The sequence below is a fragment of the Sorex araneus genome, chromosome 9 (genome assembly GCF_027595985.1).
Source record: "Sorex araneus isolate mSorAra2 chromosome 9, mSorAra2.pri, whole genome shotgun sequence".
Taxonomy (NCBI): Eukaryota; Metazoa; Chordata; class Mammalia; order Eulipotyphla; family Soricidae; genus Sorex; species Sorex araneus.
Window position 1 is genome coordinate 10,828,807 of NC_073310.1, and position 21,903 is coordinate 10,850,709.

At 51.8% G+C, this 21,903-nt stretch overlaps 2 protein-coding genes across 2 annotated transcripts; one reads left to right on the forward strand and one right to left on the reverse strand.

Moving 5' to 3' along the window:
* Positions 1-1,013: 1,013 nt before the first annotated feature.
* DYNLL1 (dynein light chain LC8-type 1) lies at positions 1,014-4,101 on the forward strand. Its single transcript, XM_004611080.2, has 3 exons — positions 1,014-1,149; positions 1,441-1,578; positions 3,677-4,101. Exons 2-3 carry the CDS (start codon positions 1,447-1,449, stop codon positions 3,812-3,814), a joined length of 270 nt encoding a protein of 89 aa, XP_004611137.1. The 5' UTR covers positions 1,014-1,149; positions 1,441-1,446; the 3' UTR covers positions 3,815-4,101.
* A 2,871-nt stretch (positions 4,102-6,972) lies between these two features.
* On the reverse strand, positions 6,973-21,739 carry COQ5 (coenzyme Q5, methyltransferase). The gene is made up of 7 exons (XM_004611081.2): positions 21,523-21,739; positions 19,099-19,248; positions 16,013-16,234; positions 11,577-11,683; positions 8,853-8,941; positions 7,859-7,970; positions 6,973-7,775 (listed from the first exon to the last, which is right to left on the reverse strand). Exons 1-7 carry the CDS (start codon positions 21,722-21,724, stop codon positions 7,674-7,676), a joined length of 984 nt encoding a protein of 327 aa, XP_004611138.2. The 5' UTR covers positions 21,725-21,739; the 3' UTR covers positions 6,973-7,673.
* Between the last annotated feature and the right edge of the window lie 164 nt (positions 21,740-21,903).

The following is a 21,903-nucleotide window of genomic DNA, read 5'->3' on the forward strand; positions in this document are numbered from 1 at the left end:
CCACCCACAAAGTCCTCCCCCTTGAAGAACGTTCTTCACTGCCCAGAGGGAGACCCCACTTTGGGACACCAAACCCTTTTTAATTCCTAAGGACATCCTTTACCATTTCCGGGGACCATTCCCCCCCCCCCACTCCCCCAACCTCCGTGTAATTTGTAGGGGCCAATACAGAATAAAAGTGTGGGAATCACTCAACAACATGTTTAAACATACAAGATTAAGGAGCTGGAGAGGTAGTCCTGCGGGGACAGGGCCTGCCTTGCAGACGCTGGCGCAGGTTCAATCCCCAGCACCGCATATGGTCCCTGGAGCACACTGAGTCATCCCTGAGCACAGAGCCAGGAGTGAGCCCTGACTGACCACAGCTGGGTGTGTGGCCCCAACCCTCCCATCTCTCTCTCTCTCTCTCTCTCTCTTTTTAATTAGTAGAACATGGAAGAATGAGGCAGCGGAGCATGAAACCAAGCCCTTGCCACCTGGGGTCTCGCTTGTGCGCAAGTCCAGGCCGGCTGCCCATAGTTGAGCACTCTGAGTTCAGATTTAGGTCACCTGGGACAGACTCCCAGAACCATTCTGACCTGGGGCGGAGGTGGAGGTGCAGGGAGGGGGGTAGGCAGAGGCGCTGCGCACCAACTCTTCCAAGACTGTCCTGATTTCCAGAACACCTCCTGGGGGTCAGTTTGGAATCGTTTCCCTGGGCTCTGTCCCAGGCGCCCTGGCAGCTGCTGCAGCTGCGGCAGCTCCTCCTCCTCCTCCTCCTCCTCCTCCTGGCATCGCCGCGCGGGGGCTCGCGACCCCGCCCAGGCTCCACCTTCGGAGTTTGGGGCTCTCACCGCGTGCGGCCCATTGCCCGGGCAACCGACGCCGCGAGCGGTGCATTGTGGGCTGCAACAAAATGCGGGAGAAAGATCCTGAGGGACCATTGAGCCCCTGGACCAATGGACGCGTTCGGAGGCCGGCACTAAGCCAATCAAGGCGGCCGGCGGGGGGCGGGGCCGGCGGGAGCAGGGCGGGGCCGGGGCTCTAGGCGGCGGCGGCTGGCGTGGGGCGCCTTAGATGCGCCACGGCTTCGGGAGCGTCGGTGCTGCTCGCCGCGTCTGAGCTTCGCCAGCCCCTCCCCCAGGAGACCGTTGCAGCCCCTGCTCCCCGGTGAGGGCCCGGGGGGCGCCGCTGCGTTCGCCGCGGGACCTGTCGGGCCGTTCGGTCCGCGCGGCGGGCGACTGCCGTGGAAAGCGGTCGGGGTGGGGGGCGTCGTTCCGAGGGTGGCGCGGCGGCGTTGCCAGGTGGCGTGGCGCGCGGCGGCTGGACAGCGCCCGGCCCGGGAGGGGGGGAGGCGGTGGGGGGGGAGCCGGCCCAGCCCTGCTGCGGGCCCCGTGGGCACCCGGTGTGCCCGCCTTCATCCCCCAACCCACCCCCCTCGCCCCCCGACCTGCCCCCTAGGTAACCATGTGCGACCGAAAGGCGGTGATCAAAAATGCGGATATGTCGGAGGAGATGCAACAGGACTCGGTGGAGTGCGCGACCCAGGCGCTGGAGAAATACAACATCGAGAAGGACATCGCGGCCCATATTAAAAAGGTGAGGGTCGTGGGGGGGAGGCTCGGGCGCAGAGCCCCAGCTCGGCCTCATCTTGGGGTGGGGGGGGCTCGGCGTCCCCGGAGAGCGCGCGCGGCCGGGATCCCGGGGCCGGGGGGGAGGGGGCGCGCGCAGGCCAGCCCGCGGGTAGAGCTTTCCAGAAAGAACGCCGGGCGTGCGTTCTGCGTTCCTCCTGGGAAGCACCAGACCCTCGGCGCTAAGTTGTTTTTTTTTTTTTTTCTTTCCCCCCCTGTTACCTAGCTTGGCGAGGGGAAAGCGCCACCTAGCAACGGTCTCTAGGATCGGGGAGCGGCGGTGCCCCCCTTTGCATGATTGCTGCGCGTGGCTCCATCTGGGTGTTCCGGAGGGGGGGCGGGGGGCGCTGTGTGGGTGTTTTCCAGCCGGGCCAGGAGATCCTGCCAGCCAGCCCGCCAGTGGGGAGTTCGGTCGGCTGTCGCGGGGAGGTGGGTGGTGCCGGTGGTGGTGGTGGTGGTGGTGGTGGTGGTGGTGGTGGTGGTTGGGGGCTCCTAACTGACAGGCTGCGGCGAGCTGGCAGCGGCGGCCCGCTTCTCGGGATGCGTTTTCTGGGAAGGAAGCTGGCAGCCGAAGCGGTGGGAGTGTGTTCCAGGCGAGAAGGGGGGAGATGGAAGACTTCGGATGGAACAGAAATAAACACCTTTTTTTTTTTTTCTCCCCTACCCCACACCCCCCTTTTTGACAAATGCAGCATAAAAGCTTTCTTCGTCTCGCTGCTAAGGATGTTAATTCTCCTTAATGGAGCCAAAAAATTTCCATGATGCAGACAGTTTGAGGAGCCAAATTTTGCGTGATTCACCGTGAATTGCAGCGAGATTAGTGTTGGTGCCTGTCGGCGGTCACCTAAGTGGAGATGTTCACACGGGCTTCGAGCCCCCCAGAGCCCCCTGGGAAGTGGGGAACACTTGGCTTCTGCAGGGAGCTATCCTTGCGGGCCAGGTATAGGTTTCCCCGGTAGATGTGGAAAGGAGTGCTGTTGAAATTCTAATTAAGAGTAAAATTTGATCAGGAGGTTAGGAGATTCTGCTTCCAACACCATAATTTTGTTTCTGGGCCACACCTGGTGGTGCTCAAGGCTTCTTCCTGGCCCTGTGCTCACGGATCTGACCGGGTCAGCTAAGTGCAAGGCAAATGCTCTACCTGCTCTTTCCAGTCTCTCCAACACCTTTTAAAAAAGTAAATAGGAACAGTGGTGTGCCAAATGTCTTGTTCCTTTGTAAAATTTTCTCTTTGGTTTTTTGGGGGCCATCCATGGGATGCCAGGATTGAACCCGGTTCAGACACGTGGAAGGCATTAAAAAATGTCTTACCCACTGTACTATTGCTCCAGCCTCGTGTCCCTTTAAATTTAAGGGGTTTTTGGTTGTTTTGTGCCATACTTGGAGATACTCAGGGGTTATTCCTAGCTCTGCCTTTAGGAATTACTCCTGGTAATGGGATGCCAGGGATTGAACCCAGGTCAGGCTCAAGCAAGGAAAACGCCCTATCTGCTGTACTATTGCCCCAATCCCGTTAAATTTCAGTTTTGATCCAGAGTGGTTTGTTGTAGATGCTAATTGATGCTTCCTCTCTTGGAAGTCTGTCTTTGGTGATACAGGAGTTATAATGGCCGATTACATTCTTCCCTTTGGTTTTGGGGTGGATTACAGTATGTATATATAGTAGTATAGTTTAGGGGTTTTATCCACACATAAGAACTCTTAAAAATGACACGTTAAGAATTAGATAAATTTATAGGATTACTCTATAAACTTTGAAACTTGGCGATATTCATGTGGCAAGAATATTACAGAAGTTATGAAGGTGAAATTACCATTACAACAAAGCTCCCTGTCTCCCAGCCCCATTTCCATCTTAGCTGGGACTACAAGTATGTTTGCATTAATGGACTACGTAGGCGCCTTGGAACTGGGGAACATTCTTTAATCATCCTAAGAATTTGCAGATACTGACGTTCTCCTTGCCCTCCGGGCTCTGCTTATTCAGGAGGCATAAATGAACAGGCAAACTGAACTTCGGTTTTAGCATTGAAGTTTCAGTATTTTTTCCTCCCGTCTCCCCCCAGGAGTTTGACAAGAAGTACAATCCCACCTGGCACTGCATCGTGGGGAGGAACTTCGGTAGTTATGTGACGCACGAAACCAAACACTTCATCTACTTCTACCTGGGCCAGGTGGCCATTCTGCTGTTCAAGTCTGGTTAGAGCATGAACTGTGCCGCGCCCAGTGATCCATCCAAAACACGGACTGCAGCCTAAATCCCAAATAACCAGAGACTGAAATCTTCAGCCTTGCCTAAGAGAACACCTCAATCTCTGAACCTTTATTGTGTTGTTTGTACAGGGCCTATTCTCTGTACTGATTTGTTGTGGTTATAAAACAATTAGCAACTCAGCTTACATTTGTATTTATTTTCTATTCCATACCTCTCTGCCCATGTTTTTTCTCCTTGAAGTTCATTCCTTTAAAAAATAAATCTGTTGGAGAAGTGTGTGTTAGTTCCTATCAGTTGGTTCTGAAGAAAGGTTTCCTGCGATTTTACGAAGACTTGCCATATTTACTTCATCAAAAGACAGGTTTTATAAAGAGAAAGGAAATAGGCCAGAGGCGGAAGTCAGCAGCCTTGGGATATTGGAAGGATAGTCGTGCCATGGCTTTTTGAGTTTCCCTATAGTCGTCAGGACTTGGAGGTAGTAATGATGTTTTTTCTTTACCAGAATTTAAGATTTCAGGAGTCCCAGGAAGTTGTGCATGTTCAGCCTGGGGGGAGGATGAGGTAATGAACCCAGGATGGCACTAGGGGCCACTCAGACTTCGTGAATGATGGAAAATATCCTTTTTTTAAAAAAAATTTTGGGGCCATACCCACTGGTGCTTGGCTGTCAATCCTGGGTCACACCTGGCTATGCTCTCAGGATTTAACTCCTGGCACCGCCGAGGGGACAAGAACGACATGCCAGGGATCGATCCTGGGTTGAGCATGTGCACGGCAAGTGCCTTACCAGCTGTACTAGCTTCAGCCTCCAAAAATCCTCATGATTAATTTCCATTCTGACCATATGTCAGAAGGATAGAAATTTTTTATTTTAATGGGACCTTTTTTTTTTTCCCCCTGACTTTTTTTTGGGTCAAAGCCAGAGATGCTTGGATTACTCCTGGCAGTGTTCAAGGACCATACAGGATGCTGGTGATCTAACCTGGGTTGGCCACTTGCAAGGCAAATGCCCTACCTGATGCATGGCCACTCCAGTCCGCCAATAAGAATTTTGTCTCCAAAACTCTTGGCCAGGGGACGGGGAGAGAGGGGGTAGAGCACTTGCCTTGCATGTGGTCCACCTGACTTTGGTCTCAACCCCTTGTGGTCCAATGAGCCCTACTAGGAATGTACAGGCAGGAGTTATTCCCAAGTACCACCACAAATGTGTCCTCCAAAAAAAAAAAATAACCCTATCTTGTTCAGGCCAGGGAATAACTCACAGGGGCAGCATGCTCGGCACATGGAGAGCCTGAGCTCAACCCCAGCACTGCTATTTCTGAGCAACACGGGTTGTATTGCCTAAGTACCTCCCCACGTGACCCAACGAGCCGGTTCTGTTTCTGAAGCCTCCAGAGCCCAGGCCTCACAAACAATTCAGCATCAGGAGTTCTAATTTGATCAGGGCCATTATCTGCTGCCAGGAAAAGGATGCTTTTAACAACAGGCACACTTCACTTAGCTTCACTTCAAGGCACTTGGCAGCCAGTTTTAGGCGGAAGAGGGTGCTCAGGGATCACTTCTGGGGATGCTTAGGGATCAGATGGGTGGGAGCTGCGTGTAAGAAAAAAGCCTTGGGGCTGGAGTGATAGCACAGCAGGGAGGGCCTTTGCCTTGCATGTGGCCTGACCCAGGTTGAATTCCCAGCATCCCATATGGTCCCCTGAGCACCGCCAGGGGTAATTCCTGAGTGCAGAGTCAGGAGTAACCCCTGTGCATCGCCAGATGTGACCCAAAAAGCAAAAAAAAAAAAAAAAAAAAAAGACAAAAGCCTTAACGCCCCCATGCTATTTCTACAGCCTCACTTTTTTTTTTTTTTTTTTTGCTTTTTGGGTCACACCCGGCGATGCACAGGGGTTACTCCTGGCTCATGCACTCAGGAATTACTCCTGGCGGTGCTCAGGGGACCATATGGGATGCTGGGAATCGAACCCAGGTCGGCCGCGTGCAAGGCAAACGCCCTACCCGCTGTGCTATCACTCCAGCCCCCAGCCTCACTTCTTATAAATTGAAAATCTGATGCCAGGACTGATAGCTGAGCACCATTGGGTATGGCCCCAAAACCAAAATTGCAACTAGTTTCTGCAATTTCTCACTAAGGCTCCTTAAAACTTGAAGCTTCAGACATACTCAAAATATGGCCTGACCCCAACGTCAAATAGTGAACTGTATTAAAAATAAATAGCCAGGGGCTGGAGAGATAGCACAGCGGGTAGGGCGTTTGCCTTGCACGCGGCCGACCCGGGTTCAAATCCCAGCATCCCATATGGTCCCCTGAGCACGGCCAGGGGTAATTCCTGAGTGCAGAGCCAGGAGTGACCCCTGTGCATCGCCAGGTGTGACCCAAAAAGCAAAAAAAAAAAAAAAATAATAATAATAAATAAATAGCCAGGGGCTGGAGCCATAGTACGGCCAGTAGGGTGCTTGCCTTACACGTGGCTCACCTAGGTTCAGTCCCCAGAGCCCTGCCAGTAGTGATCCCTGAGCACAGAGTCAGGAGTAAGCTCTGAGCACCACCACATGTGGCTCTAAAACAAAATATAATCGCCATTAAGGCAGCACCACATAACTTGGGTCTCGCTTTGAGCATTAAACCACCAGGAACTGCCAAGAGGGACCCCAGGCCCAAAATAAGACAACAGTTGGGCCAGGTAGTAAAATAAGCTGGGAATGCTTTTTTTTTTCCCCCTGCTTTTTTTTGGGGGGGGGTCACATCCGGTGATGCATAGGGGTTACTTCTAGCTCTGGACTCAGGAATTACCCCTGGCAGTGCTCAGGGGACCATATGGGATGCTGGGAATCAAACCTGGGTTGGCCGAGTGCAAGGCAAATGCCCTCCCCGCTGTGGTATCGCTCCAGCCCCTGGGAACGCATTTTGCATGACATCCCCAGCACCCACAGTACCCTGAGCACTGCTGGTCATGACCCCCAAACAAAAGAATATAAGAACTCTGCCCCCGAGAACTGGAGCTGAACATTCAAACTTCACTTTGTTATAAAACCCTTTTTTCAAGTGTGTTCTGAAGGCCACTTGGTGTATGAAGCAAGAAAGCAAGAGTTAGCTGGTACTTTCAAAAGGGTTGAGTTATTCTCATGACAGACACTGAGTAAAAGATAAAATATATTTCCCTCACCCCAAGAAGAAAATGATAAACACCAGGCACACTGTAGGCTCACTTAGTGGGCCAGGGCGTAATTCTAGCATTAGTCCTGTGACGTGGGCCTTGGCCTAAGTAACAGTCCCAGGCTGCAAGGTTGACTCAGTCACAGGACATATTTTTGGGTTCAAATCTTCACTGAGTTAAAATGATTCTGGGAGGCAGCATCAGTACTTAAATATGATACAAATAGATTTAAAAATGAAGATCTGGCTTGATTTTAACCGCACACTATGCAGCCAAGAAAAACGAGAAGGTAAGCAAAAAACAAGACACCAAATGTGGTGGGTGAAGGCTTAAAGCAGCTGCTAATAACAGCTGCAGTAAAGTGACCAGTGTGCTTCTACACATTTTTTTTGCTTTTGGGTCACACTTGGTGATGCTCAGGGATTACTTCTGGCTCTGCACTCAGGAATCACTCCTGGCAGTGCTCGAGGGACCATATGGGGTGCTGGGGATCGGACCTGGGTTGTCCACGTGCAAGGCCTGTGCCCTCCCCACTGTGCCACCGCTCTGGCCCCATCTTCCACTTTGAGGCTGGTCATTTTAAAATAGGCGTCCACAAATCCCGAAGAGATGTTCTGCTGATGGTCACCTTCGTTCAGGCCTCTAACAGGATGTGAGTGTCTCATGCCTCAGAACGAAAAGGAGTCACAGCTTGAAGCCGGAATGAATGGCCACGATGCCTGATGTGAGGCTTTCGTAAGTCACCTTCTGAAAGCCAGCATCTTCTATCATTTCTTTGAACTCCTCCTAAGATGCAAAGAAAGAAACGGTAAGGATCACATGAAGTTTCGACTTTAGGGGCTTTGTTCTGAACAACAGGTGGTTTGTACCTGAGGTGGGAACTGCCGGATACTTTCTACAAGGTATTGGTAGGACTTCCAGTCTCCGGCGATGACCTCTCCCAGGACAGGAATGACCTGGAAACTGTACAGATCATAGAGCCTACACAGAAAGGCAAAACGTTAACATCAGAACACATTCCTCATCCCCCTGATAAAAAGTAAGACCAGGGGCTGGAGTGATAGCACAGTGGGGAAGGCATTTGCCTTGCATGCAGCCAACCCAGGTTCGATTCTTGGCATCCTATACGGTCCCCTGAACACCGCCAGGACTAATTCCTGAGTGCAGAGCCAGGACTAACCCCTGAGCATCGCTGGGAGTGACCCAAAAAAGAGAAAAAAAAAAAGGAAGAAGGGTGGGACCAGAATGATAGTAAAACATGTAAGCCACTTGCCTTGCATGTGGCCAACCTTGATTTGATTCCTGGCATCCCATATGGTCCCCTGAGCACTGCCAGGAGTAATTCCTGAGTGCAGAGCCAGGAGTAACCCCTGAACGTAGTCCGGTGTGGCCCCAAAACCAAATAAATAAGAGAGCTAGGGTTGGAAAAATCATAAACAGCAGCACATACTCTGCATGTAGGAGGCCCCAGGTTTAAGTTCCAGCACCACACAGTCCTCTAAGCACTGCTATGTGCGGCTCCAACCATACACCCCTTCACCTCTTTCCCCCCACCTCCGCAAAGACAGACCCAAAACACTGAACCTTTAGCTATCGCTTTGAGATTCTTCTGGCCTGGATGTCACTTAGAACTGGTTGGCCTCTGGGTCAGAGTCTGAAACTCTGACTACAAAGCTGTGATTACAGCTTACCGGCTATTTCTATTTTCCCCCTTTTTTCTTTTTTGAGGTGCTGGGAATGGAATGGATGGCAGGGCAAGTGCACTACTGCCAAGCTACCTCCCTGAGCTACATCCTCTCCCTGTTTCACACAAAATCTCTGACGAGACGATGAGAACAAAGCCCTGTTAGGAACAGCACCGACCTGGAGATGAGGGGATTGTTCACTTGGCTGAACTCCAGACAGAGAAACCGTCCTCCCGGCTTCAGGACTCGATGGGCCTCCTGGAGGGCCTGCGAAACAGAGCAGAGCGCACTGCTTAGCTGACCTTGTCTCTTGGGGTGGTGGCTGTGTGTGTGGGGGCCATATATGTCAGTACTCGGGGCTTACTCCTGGCTCAGGGATCACTCCGGGCGGGGTTCGTGGGACCATATTGGGTGAGGATCAAAACCACGTTGGCAGCGTGCAAGGCAAGCACGCTAACCACTGTACCATCTCTCTTGCCCCTGCTTAGCAGATCTTACTTGAGTTCAGTAGGGCAGGACAGCGCTAACTTCTGTAAGCGTCAAGTTATTTCTCACAGACCCTTTTTCCATTCCCAGTTGGTGAGCTATAACAGCAAAGATAATCTCAAAATGTCGTGAACTTCCCAGGTATTCTGACTATGAAGAGAAGGAGACTTGGGATTCTTCTTCTTTTTTTTTTTTTGAGGGGTGGGGGTTTGGGCTACACCCAACAGTCATCAGGGCCTTTCCCGGCACTGTCTGTACTCAAGAGTCACCTCTAGTGCTCGGGCAACAATACACAGAATTACTCATCGAAACTGCCTCTCTGATCGGGCTAGTTCCTTCCAGGAATCTATGTTACAGAATATGTCTATGGCAGAAATGATGTGTATAGGTTATTAACTGCAGCACTACCAGAACAGCAGAAGAGCAGAAGCATCGGAATCATTACTGAGTCTGGAGTAAGTTTTATTATGTAAATCAATGCAAATGGAGCCTAATCATCTAATATGAAAGGGAGGAGAAGAGGGGAAATAATAGAGGAAGAGATGGGGCCATACTGGACCTCGGGTATGGTGTGTCCCTTGAGTGTAACCAAACCAGGTTCACTCCCAGGGACCACATATGGTTGGTCCCCCTGAGCACTGCCTAAACTGATCTTTGAACAAAGAGCCACTCCCCCTAAAAAAGGGGGGGAGCTAAAGAATAGTACAGAGGATAAGAGGATTGCCTTGCACGTAGCTAGCCCTGGGTTGATCCTTCAAGCCCCACCAGGAACGGTTCCTGATCAGAGTAAGCCCTGAGTACCATGGAGCATGACACCTCAATTTTTTTTTTTTAAATGAAAAAAATAAAGCAAAATTTGGAGCCAGAGAGCTAGTACAGCACATAGGGTGCTCGCCCTGCATGGGGCAACCTGAGTTCAATTCCTGGCACCCCCAATGGTCTTCTAAGAGCCATCAGGAGTGGTCCTTGAGCACAGAGCCAGGAGTAAGCCCTGAGCATCGCTGGGTGTGTCCCCAAGGCAAAGAAAACAAAACAAAATTTTTTTAAAAAAAAGGTCCAGAGATGTAGCTCAGCAATAGAATACACATTCTTGCATATGTTAGGCCCTAGGTTTGTTACCAGTAATGCAAAAAAAAAGGGAAGAAAAATAATAGTAAACTGGCTGGAGACATAGGATAGGTAATAAAAATGAAGCTCATCTGAATTATTTATGTCCCACCAAAAGCATCAACAATGAAACCGGAGTCTACCAAAAAGAAATGAAACCAGTATCTTGCAAGTTGTCTGCAAAATCTTTGGATGGAATTTAACAGTAGAAGTAAAGACGGCCTTCAGATCGAGAGGTGAACATTCCCTTCTCCCTACAAGAAACGAAAAATCTTGCTACCTTCCAGCAAAATAATGTTTGAGTATCTTTTTCTATGCTGGCCTTAGAAATGTCTTGGAGTGGGCCAGAGCGCTAGTATAGCGGGTAGAGCACTTGTCTGGCACACAGCCAGCCCCGGTTTGATCCCTGGCACCCCATATGCCTGCCTGAACCCTGAGTACTGCTGGGTGTGGCCCAAAAAACAAAAAACCAAAAAAAAAAAAAAAAAAAAAAGAAGAAGGAAAAAAAGGAAAAAGAAATGCCTCTCAGGATTTGCAAATTCACAGGGTGAGATGACTTTCCCAGGGAGAGGAAACATGAAATGCCAATGGAGCAAGACCGGTAAGTCTTGCCAGAGAAAAACAGTCTCAAAGACGGAAATAACCGCCCAGGTCACGAAGGCTCCTACGGGAATCTGCTCTGGGTTTTCTTTTCTTTTTTTGGAGAGGACCCCCCTGAGTAGTACTCCTGGGGTCTGGGGGCCCCTCTTACTGGATTGGGGGTTCAATGCAAGGGCCCGAGGATGCGATGCCGGGTTATCCCTGTCACCCCAGCAGTGCATGGGGCCTTGACTGCTGCTCCTGGCCACCTGGGGGAACCACATGGCGCCAGAGAAGAAACTGGCATCAGCTGCATGCCAGGCAATGCACCTTAACCCCTGGACTCTTTCTGGCCCTTGAGTTTTGGTCTGTTTTTTTTTTTTTGGGTCACACCCGGCAATGTACAGTGGTCACTCCTGGCTCATGCACTCAGGAATTACCCCTGGTGGTGCTCAGAGGACCATATGGGATGCTGGGATTCGAACCCGGGTCGGCCGCGTGCAAGGCAAACGCCCTACCCGCTGTGCTATCGCTCCAGCCCCTTTGATCTGTTTTTAATTCAGTGGCCAGGACTATTAGCAGCCCGGGGCACTGCATCAACAAACCCACGGCATTAGAGTCCGTGACGGCTGTGTTTGGGAGCAGGGCCAGGGAAGAACGGCTCCTTTTCCTCACGTGCTGTGGGGCTGTCCCCGAGAGTCACCTGCGCTGGGGCTGCAGTCACTCCTACCTGATCAATATGTGTGACGTTCCGGATCCCGAAGGCGATGCTGTACACGTCAAACTTGTCGTCATCAAAGGGCAGCTCTTCGGCATCGCCCACGACCCACGCGAGCCCTGGGAGAGACAACCAGCTGTGGCCTCGGCCTGGGAGCCCGGCCAGCTGCGGGGCGGGAGGGGCGGGTTACGAGCACCCTCGAGTCTGGAGTCAGGTAGGCAGAAGCGCAGCCCACTGAGACCCCCATCTGAGGCTGACTTCGGGAGTAGGGGGCCTCCTATGGGATTAAGTTTAGGCACCTGTGGGATTTGATGCAAATACTGAACAGTCAGTGTCAGAACTGACTGACTGACAGCTCGAACACCTGGTTGGTGAGAATGGCAGGTTTGGTGCTGGGCAAATCCTCTCACACACATTATATTAGAAGTAGCAGGGGCTGGAGTGATAGCACAGCAGGTAGGGCGTTTGCCTTGCACTCGACCAATCCGGGTTCGATTCCCAGCATCCCATATGGTCCCCTGAGCAGCACCAGGAATAATTCCTGAGTGTAGTGTAGAGCCAGGAGTAACCCCTGTGCATTGCCAGGTGTGACCCAAAAAAGCAAAAAAAAAAAAAAAAGAAGTAGCATCTGGGGGCCGGGTTGATAGATCAGCGGGGCGGGCGTTTTGCCTTGCATGCTGCCAACCCAGTTTCGAGCCCCAGCATCCCACATGGTCCATGGTCCACTGAGCCTGGCCAGGCTGGCCAGCCTGGGCACACTGTTTTTTTTTTTTTTTTTTGCTTTTTGGGTTACTCCTGGCTCTGCACTCAGGAATCACCCCTGGCAGTGCTCAGGGGACCATATGGGATGCTGGGACCTGAACCCTGGTCGGCCGAGGCCGCGTGCAAGGCAAACACCCTACCCACTGAACTATTGCTCCAGCCCCACGCGGGGGTTTGACCCAAAGAAAAACAACAAAAATGTAGTAATGTCTGAGGCTACAAAAGTAGCTCAGCGGGAAAGCACCTGCCTCACATGTATGAAGCCTGCAGTCCAATACTCAGTATTCCCTTGCTATACATACATACATGCATACATACATATATACACACATACATATTTACCTCCCGCCCTCCTCTCTCTTCCTTTGTTGGGGACTGAACTCAGGGCCTCACCACCACGTCATAGCCTAGCTCCCTTTACTTTTATTTTTTTCTTTTTGGGTCACACCTGGCGATGCACAGGGGTCACTCCTGGCTCATGCACTCAGGAATCACCCCTGGCGGTGCTCAGGGGACCATATGGGATGCTGGGATTCGAACCTGGGTCGGCCACGTGCAAGGCAAACGCCCTACCCGCTGTGCTATCACTCCAGCCCCTCCCTTTACTTTTTTTCTGGCTTTGGGGCCACACTCAGCTGTGCTCAGGGCTTACTCACGGCTCTGTCCCCAGGGATCACTCCTGGAGTGTTTAGGGGATCATCTGGGATGCCAGGGACTGAACCCCAGGTCAGACACAATATGGCAAGCAAGCATCTTGCCTGCTGTATTCGCTTTCTTGCCCCCATCATTTTAAATGGCATCCCAAAATCTCATGATACAATGCTGATTTTGGCCATCAAATAATTTCTTTTTTTCCCCAGTTTCTGCCCTGGGGCAGGAGCAACGGCACAGCAGGTAGAGTGCTCGCCCTGCATGCAGCCAACCCTGGCTCAATCCCTGGCACTCCGTTAGGTCCCTGGAGCACCGCCAGGAGTGATCTCTGAGAGCAGAGCCAGGAGGAAGCCCTGGCCCACAGCGCTGTTGTGTGTTCCTGGTAGATAACTCTGCTGTCTGCAACCCCCAGGGCCGCAAGCAGCTTCCGGCCACCCAGAAGCCACAAAAAAGGGATTTCCCCCCCCACACTCCCTGCCATCCCATGAGCAATGAAAAAAAAAACATGAGAAGGCTTGGAGAGAGAGAGAGAGAGGGGACAATGGGTAAGCTGCTTTCCTTGTCCATGGCTGACTGGGCTTCATCCGCCCACACTGCAGACGGTCCCCAGAGCCCTGCTAGGAGTGATACTTGAGCACAGAGTCAGGTGTAAGCCCCCAGCACAGCCAGGTGTTGTTCAAGAAACAAAACTGTGAGAGCACTTCGGCCAGGAAGTGTGTCTGCTGAGCACACAGGTAAGGCCCCGCTGCAAATCCCCCTCCCCACATCAAAATCAGAACTTGTGCTTTAAGAGCGTGACCCCGGCAAGTACACTGCAGCTAAGAGCGCCTGAGTCCCAGTGGCCACACGCTGGAACCCGCTGAGTAACCCCCACATCTGGGTAGAGAGCAAGCCCAAGTCACCGCGACTATGGAGGGAGGGGGGAGGGGTGTGAAAAAGATTATTGCGGGGCTGGAGCGATAGCACAGCAGGTAGGGCATTTGCCTTGCAATGCGGCGGACCCGGGTTCAATTCCCAGCATCCCATATGGTCCCCTGAGCACCGCCAGGGGTGATTCCTGAGTGCATGAGCCAGGAGTGACCCCTGTGCATCACTGGGTGTGACCCAAAAAGCAAAAAAAAAAAAAAAAAAAAAAAAAAATTATTGGGTTCCTGTCCGGGGAGCCTCTCTTTGGGGGAGACACACACATCGAGGATAATAAATGGGACATGGAAAAATGACTGTGATTCTTTTGCTTCTTTGTTTTGGGCCACAGCTGGCAACACTCAGGGCCTGCCTACTCCTAGCTCTGCACTCAGGCATCACTCCTGATGGAAGTGCCGAGGATCAAAGCCAGGTCGGCTGCATGCAAGGCAAATGCTTCACCCACTGGACCATTGCTCCGACCCCGTGATTCTTACCATTGTTCAGGTAGCCTCTAGACTAAGAATGCCTAGTTCCCTTGGATGTTTGTGGGCCTGGGGTCTGAAGCCGGGGACTCCCGCGTACAAGCGGGGCAGGTGCTGTCTACCTGAGCCATAACCCCACTCCTGGCGTGCTCGGGGGACCAGGCAGTGCTGGGGATCGAACTTGGTTTCTTGCTGCTGCTGCTATGAAGGCATTATTCATAAGGGTTCGGTGAAGCAGCGAGGGGAAAGGACGCAAGCCACTGGGCTGTACTTCCTTCCCCGGCAGGTGGATCTGTCTGGGCAGTTCGGGCAAACACGTTGAGGGCAGGATCCAGACACGGGGATTACCTACCACTCCGCTTCTGTGCTCCGTTCTTTGGGACCGCGCTGGAGAGCAGGAAGCAGGGGCTGCAGTGGGCGTGTGGACACACAGTGCCTTTGTCTCTGAGCACGGGGCCCGCCTGCCTTCAGACTAGCAACTGGCGGCTAACAAAGGGCTGTTCACGGCCTGCTGTCCCTCAGGCAGCTCCGTCTGGGGGTGGGAGGAGGCCGGGGGAGGAGGAACGGAGCTAAAACAACCACAGACAGTCCTGGGTGGGCAGTGTCGCTCACGGCGCCCGCGGCAGAGCGTGGCCCGCCTGGGAGAGGGCGGTGTCGAGGCTCCGAGAGGCCGAGCAGTCGTGGTGCAGCCACGGCAGGAACCCGAACTTTCATTTGAAAAAATGAGGGGGAAAAGATTTTTCATCTTGGGGCCAGAGTGATAGCACAGCGGGGAGGGCGTTTGCCTTGCACGCGGTCGACCCGGGTTCGATCCCCGGCATCCCATAGGGTTCCCTGAGCACCGCCAGGAGTGATTCCTGAGTGCAAAGCCAGGAGTAACCCCTGAGCATCTCTGGGTGTGACCCAAAAAGAAAAAAAGCACGGCATACCCTGCAGTGCTCAGGGCTTACCCCTGGCGGGCCTGGCAGGCTCAGGGGACCAGGTGGGATATCTACCAGGGATCAAACCCAGGTCGGCTGCGTGCAAGGCAAGCGCCATAACCATCATACTATCGCTCCCGTCCCCCAAGTTCCTTTCAATTTTATTTTTTGGCCTTTTGGGTCACATGTGGGCACTGCCCAGGAGTTACTCCCGGATCTGCACTCAGGAGTCACTCCTGGAGGTGCTTAGGGGACCACATGGGATAACAGACATCAAACCTGTCACATGCCAGGTCACATGCAAGGCAAATGCCTTTCCCACTATACTAAGGCTCCGGCCCCCAAGTTCCATGCCTGCCCACGTGAGGCTCTGGTTATAATTCCTGGCCACCCTCCTCTGGGAAATAGAGCATCAGACTCATCCAGGACCCGCTGGGGCTTGAAAGCCACTGTCTGGGAGCCCAAGAGCTGAGATCCAAATGCGGATGTGGCATGTATCAACCCTAATACTTGAGATACTGCATTTGTTCTTTGGTTTTCGCCCCTTGCGTAAGTCAGGGTCTGAGTTGCAGTGGATAACGCACAGGACAGCATCAGGCACACGAATGACCTTCAACACTGCCTCGAGCTAAATTTTGGAAAGCTGGAAAACAAAGCTAGGCACATGTGCTGGATTAGCTGAGAAGCACAGAACCCTTTCTTGTCTCTAGTCGCCGGCGGCACTTACCCGCTGTGTATCCCTGGGTGCAGGCTTTCTGCTTCCCAATCCTGAGCATCTCTTTGTTGATGTCGCACACCACCACCCGGGAACCGCCCAAGGGGTCCTCTTCCTGCTGGTACTTTTGAGCAATTTCTTCCCAGGACAAGTTCTGCTGGGCCCTTAACTGCCTCTTCTGCTGCTTCTGCTGCTGCGCCTGAATGTAGCTGAGGAATCGAAATGCAATGTCACCTGTTGGGAAGGAAGCAAGAGGGACGATGAGAAACAACATCAAGGGCCTTGGAGGTGAGAGTCTAGGGAAATGGAAGTCCCGAGGCCAGAGCGATAGCACAGCGGGTAGGGCGCCTTGCCTTGCACGCAGCTGACCTGGGTTCAATTCCCAGTACCACTTACGGTTCTTCAAGTCTACCTAATCTCTGAGAACAGAGCCAGGAGTGAGCCCTGAGCCCTGCAAGTGTGGCCCAAAAAACCAGACCAAAACAACACACATGGAGCTTTCTACTCACTTCCACAGAAGTGTCTCTTAATAATCTTCATTTCGGTTTGTTTTTGTTTGTTTGGGGTCATACCCTGTGACGCTCAGGGGTTCCTCCTGGTTCTGCACTCGGGGACCGTATGGGACGCTGCAGATCCAACTTGGGTTGGCCGTGTGCAAGTCAAACACCTTACCTGCTGTCCTACTGCACCAGCAGCCCCTTCTAAGAGTCTTTTTTTTTTTTTTTTTTTTGCTTTTTGGGTCATACCTGGAAATGCATGCAAGGCAAATGCCCTGTCCACTGTGCTATTGCTCCAACCCCCCTTCTAAGAGTCTTTAAAAAAACATACTTCTGAAAAATTACATAAGTAACGCACAAACCTATTCTCACTATAAATGACTCAAGACCTAAATATATAGAGAACAGCACATCTCTCCTGCCCCCACCCAACAGCTATAACAAATGTTAAACACTCAGAAGGCTGCCTTCTAATCTTTTCTAATTTTGTGAAAGCAACATCAGGGGAAAGATACAAACAATCATTCCCGACCCCACCACGTCCCACTCTCCTAGCTGCTGCTTCTGTTGTCACACAGGATCCTTTACTCACCAAATTTATAACTACTCTACCCCATCTCTGAGTATCTCCAGCTTCCCAGTATAGCCATACTGCTTGTTACGGCTCCTCGCAGATTTTGCTTAAGAACCTAGAGTATTAAGCTAATCTTCTGAAAGTGTTTTTAGAGCAGCCAACTAATCTTTGTTGAAGGAAATTTACTTAGAGGGGCTGGAATGATAGTACAGCCGGTAGGGTGTTTGCCTTGCACATAGCTGACCCAGGTTCGATCCCCGGCATACCATATGGTCTCCTGAGCACCGCCAGGAGTAAAATTTACTTAGAGAAGTGTGAGAAGAGAAGAAGAGAGGAGAATGTGTTCAAAAAACAACATGGGGGCTGGAGTGATAGCACAGCGGGTAGGGCGTTTGTCTTGCACACGGCTGACCCGGGTTCGGATCCCAGCATCCCATATGGCCCCCCGAGCACCACCAGGAGTAATTCCTGAGTGCATGAGCCAGGAGTGACCCCTGTGCATTGCCGGGTGTGACTCAAAAAGCAAAAAAAAAAAAAAAACAAAAAACCAACACGGGCTTCTCCAGAGTGGAAAAAGCAGAGAACAAGAGAGAAAGACAAAAACATGTTCAAGAGAGAAGAAGGGTGTAGAAAAAAGCAGAGAGAAAGAGAGGCGCATGCTCAAGAATGAACATGGGCTTGGGAGAGAAAGTCTAATCTAACCAACATAAAAAACCTAAACAAACGACGGGGGCAGGGGAGAGAGAGAGAGAGAGAGAGAGAGAGAGAGAGAGAGAGAGAGAGAGAGAGAGAGAGAGAGAGAGAGAGAGAGAACAGGACAGAGCAGATAATCTGGTAGGGTGTTTTGTTTTGGGGACCACACCTGGTGATGCTCAGGGGTTACTCCTGAGTCTGTCTTCAAGAATCACCCCTGGGGGTGCTCGAGGCCCATATGGGATGCTGGGGTAGAACCTCGGTCAGCCGCATACAAAGCAAATGCTTTACCCGCTGCACTATTGCTCCAGACCCCTGGTGGGGTTTTTGTCTTGCGGTGCCAGGCCTTGGACCATGGTTTCCTTACACACCAGGGCATGCGCTCTGCTCCTGAGTCAGACCCCCGCCTGATACTCTGTGCTTTGTTTAAAATTAAAAAGAAAGATTATATACAGTTGGCACATCCCCCTGTGGAACTGCCTGCAACCCAACTTGGAAGTATGTTATTCCTTTCTTTTTTTTTTAGAATTTATGTTTTATTTTATTTATTTATTTATTTATTTATTTATTTATTTATTTATTTATTGCTTTTTGGGTCACACCCGGTGATGCACAGGGGTTATTCCTGGTTTATGCACTCAGGAATTACTCCTGGCGGTGCTCCGGGGACCATATGGGATGCTGGGAATCGAACCCGGTTCGGCTGCGTGCAAGGCAAATGCCCTACCCGCTGTGCTATTGCTCCAGCCCCTGTTATTCCTTTCTTTACTCCCTGAGGCACTCTCTTCTCTCACTGTCTTTCTTATTTCCTAAATAAAATTATTTTATGGGGTTGGAGCGAAAGCACAGCGTGTCTTGCACGCGGCCGACCTGGGTTCAATTCCCAACATCCCATATGGTCCCCCGAACACCACCAGGAATAATTCCTTGAGTGCTTAAGCCAGGAGTAAGCCCTGTGCATCGCTGGTGTGACCCAAAAAGCAAAAAAGCAAAGAAAAAAAAAAAAACAACCAAAAAAAAAACCCCAAACAAACCTATTTTATGACTCGCCCCCAAAAAACCCACTAAAGCTTTCTGAGAAATATGATTTTTTTTTAAAAAAATTTGTTTTTGTTTTGGGGACACACCCAGCAATGTTCAGGGGTTACTCCTGGCTCTGCACTCAGGAATCACTCCTGGCAGGGCTCAGGGGACCTTACTGGATGTTGGGGATCCAACCAGGTCAGCCGCGTACAAGGCAAGCACCTTACCCGCTGTACTATCGCTCTGGCCCAAGAGATGCTCATTTCTAGAGAAGGTGCGCGCTGACACTCAGGGTGGGAACCGGACATTACCTGTGCCACCAGCAACATCGAGCAACTGGGTCCCAGGAAGTGGGTGCATCCGCCACAGCAGCAAATCCTTCCAAACTCGATGGATGCCGAGACTCATCATGTCGTTCATAACATCGTACTTCTTGGCCACACTTTCGAACACCTGGTAGACTGACACGGGAGGAAAACAACACAATTGTCCTCTTAGCAAATGTAACGCGGTTCACTCCTGGAGGGGCTGAGGACCACATGGGTGACAGTTACTGAGCCCAGGTCCACTGTATCTTTTTTTTTTTTTTGGTTTTTGGGTCACACCCAGCGATGCTCAGGGGTCACTCCTGGCTCTGCACTCAGGAATTACCCCTGGCCGTGCTCAGGGGACCATATGGGATGCTGGGAATCGAACCCGGGTCGGCCGCGTGCAGGGCAAACGCCCTCCCCGCTGTGCTATCACTCCAGCCCCAGGTCCACTGTATCTTAACCCCTGTATTATTTCTCTAGTCCGTCAATGTAAAATTTAAATAAAATAAAAACTGATAAAACTTAGAAACCTTCATTTCTAATAAAAAATAGGGGAAAGGAAAGACTGCCAGTGCTTCAGTCCTCAGGTCCAGATGTGGCTAGGTGGGAAGGAAAGCCTGGGTCATCCCCAGCACCAAAAGATCCCCAGTGGAGAGAGGACTGACTCGGACCACAAGCACCTAGCTGGGACCCGCGCATGAGCACTGCTGGGTGTGGCCCCTAGCCTCAAAAAACAAATCAAATCAAACTAGAATACTAATTTCTCCATTTATGAGTTATTTTAAATTTGGCAAGTTATCACCTAATCATTATTTTAAAAAGTTTTTTCGGGATAGGTTGGGTCACTCCCTGTGGTGCAGGGGGACCATGCGGTGTTGAGATCTAACCGGGGTGGGGTCCCACGCAAGGCAAGCAACTGAACCCCTGTACTCTACTCTATCTCCAGCCCCTTAACCTTTATTTAAAATTTTTAATTCCTTGCTAATAGCCGGCTCTAACTCAGATCCTCACACATGCACAACTTACTCTACAACTGACCCACATCTCCCGCCCCTTCTTAACCTTTAAATTTTGATTTCCCGGGCCTGAATGATAGGAGAGCAGGGAGGGCCTTTGCCTTGCAAGCGGCCGAACCGGGTTCAGTCCTCAGCATCCCATATGGTCTCCCCAGCACCACCAGGAGTAATTCCTGAGTGCAGAGCCAGGAGCAACCCCTAAGCATCGCCGGAGTGACCCACAATGCAAAATAAGTAAATAGATCATTTTTAAGAATGTTTAACAAAAGTTTGATTTCCTCCTGCATAATTCGGGATAACAATAATCGCTACAGGAAAGCTGAAATGAGAATGGGGTGGAGGAATATCTGAAGGGTTTCTAGTACATCATAAACACTCAATTTATGGGACTTGGTGATAATTAATAGACACACACGTCCCTGCGGGATCGGGCTGGGTGTGGGGTAGACACACACACACACACACATCCCTGAGGAATCGGGCTGGGTGTGGGATAGAGAGACAGACAGACAGACAGACAGACACACACACGTCCCTACGGGATCGGGCTGGGTGTGGGGTAGCCCCTGGAAAGCAGGGCTGTTTTGGCTACGGTATCACACACACACACACACACACACACACACACATCCCTGCGGGATCGGGCTGGGTGTGGGGTAGCCCCTGGAAAGCAGGGCTGTTTTGGCTACGGTATCACACACACACACACACACACACACACACATCCCTGCGGGATCGGGCTGGGTGTGGGGTAGCCCCTGGAAAGCAGGGCTGTTTTGGCTACGGTATCACACACACACACACACACACACATCCCTGCGGGATCGGGCTGGGTGTGGGGTAGCCCCTGGAAAGCTGGGTGTGGGGTAGCCCCTGGAAAGCAGGGCTGTTTCGGCTACGGTATCACACACACACACACACACACACACACACACACACACACACACACACACACACACACACGTCCCTGCGGGATCGGGCTGGGTGTGGGGTAGCCCCTGGAAAGCAGGGCTGTTTCGGCTACGGTATCACACACACACACACACACACACACACACACACACACACACACACACACACACACACACACACGTCCCTGCGGGATCGGGCTGGGTGTGGGGTAGCCCCTGGAAAGCAGGGCTGTTTCGGCTACAGTATCACACACACACACACACACACACACACACACACACACACGTCCCTGAGGAATCGGGCTAGGTGTGAGATAGACAGACACACAAACACACACACACACACACACACACACACGTCCCTGCGGGATCGGGCTAGGTGTGGGGTAGCCCCGGCCACGGTATCACAATTAACAGGCCTTTAGGTCAATGCCCAAGTGGGCCAAAGAAACTGACTCGGAGTCCGATCCCCGCACCCACCGCCACCGCGCCTTCACCTTTGTCCCCCTTCTCCTCCTCCGACACCGTCTCGAAACCGAAGTGAGTTTCCGCCGACCGCTTCTCTTGGGACATGAGCCGCACTCCCAGGGGGCCCCCGGGCCAGGAGCCGCCCAGCCGGAGGGGCGGGCAGACCCGCATCAGCCGCGACCACCCACAGCCGAAGCAGCCCCGAAGAGCCCAGCTACTGGGCGCCGCCATCTTGGCGGGAGGGCGACGGCCTCCGGGCGAGACGCGCGCAGCCGCAGTAGACGGGCGACGGCGGCCGGCAGGAGCCAGTATTAGTCGAACTCGAACTGCCCCTCTGAATGAATGGTTCCTGTAGCTTACCTAAAGATCATCGGTGAATAGCAGAATCTCCTTTAGTTCCCATATTGACT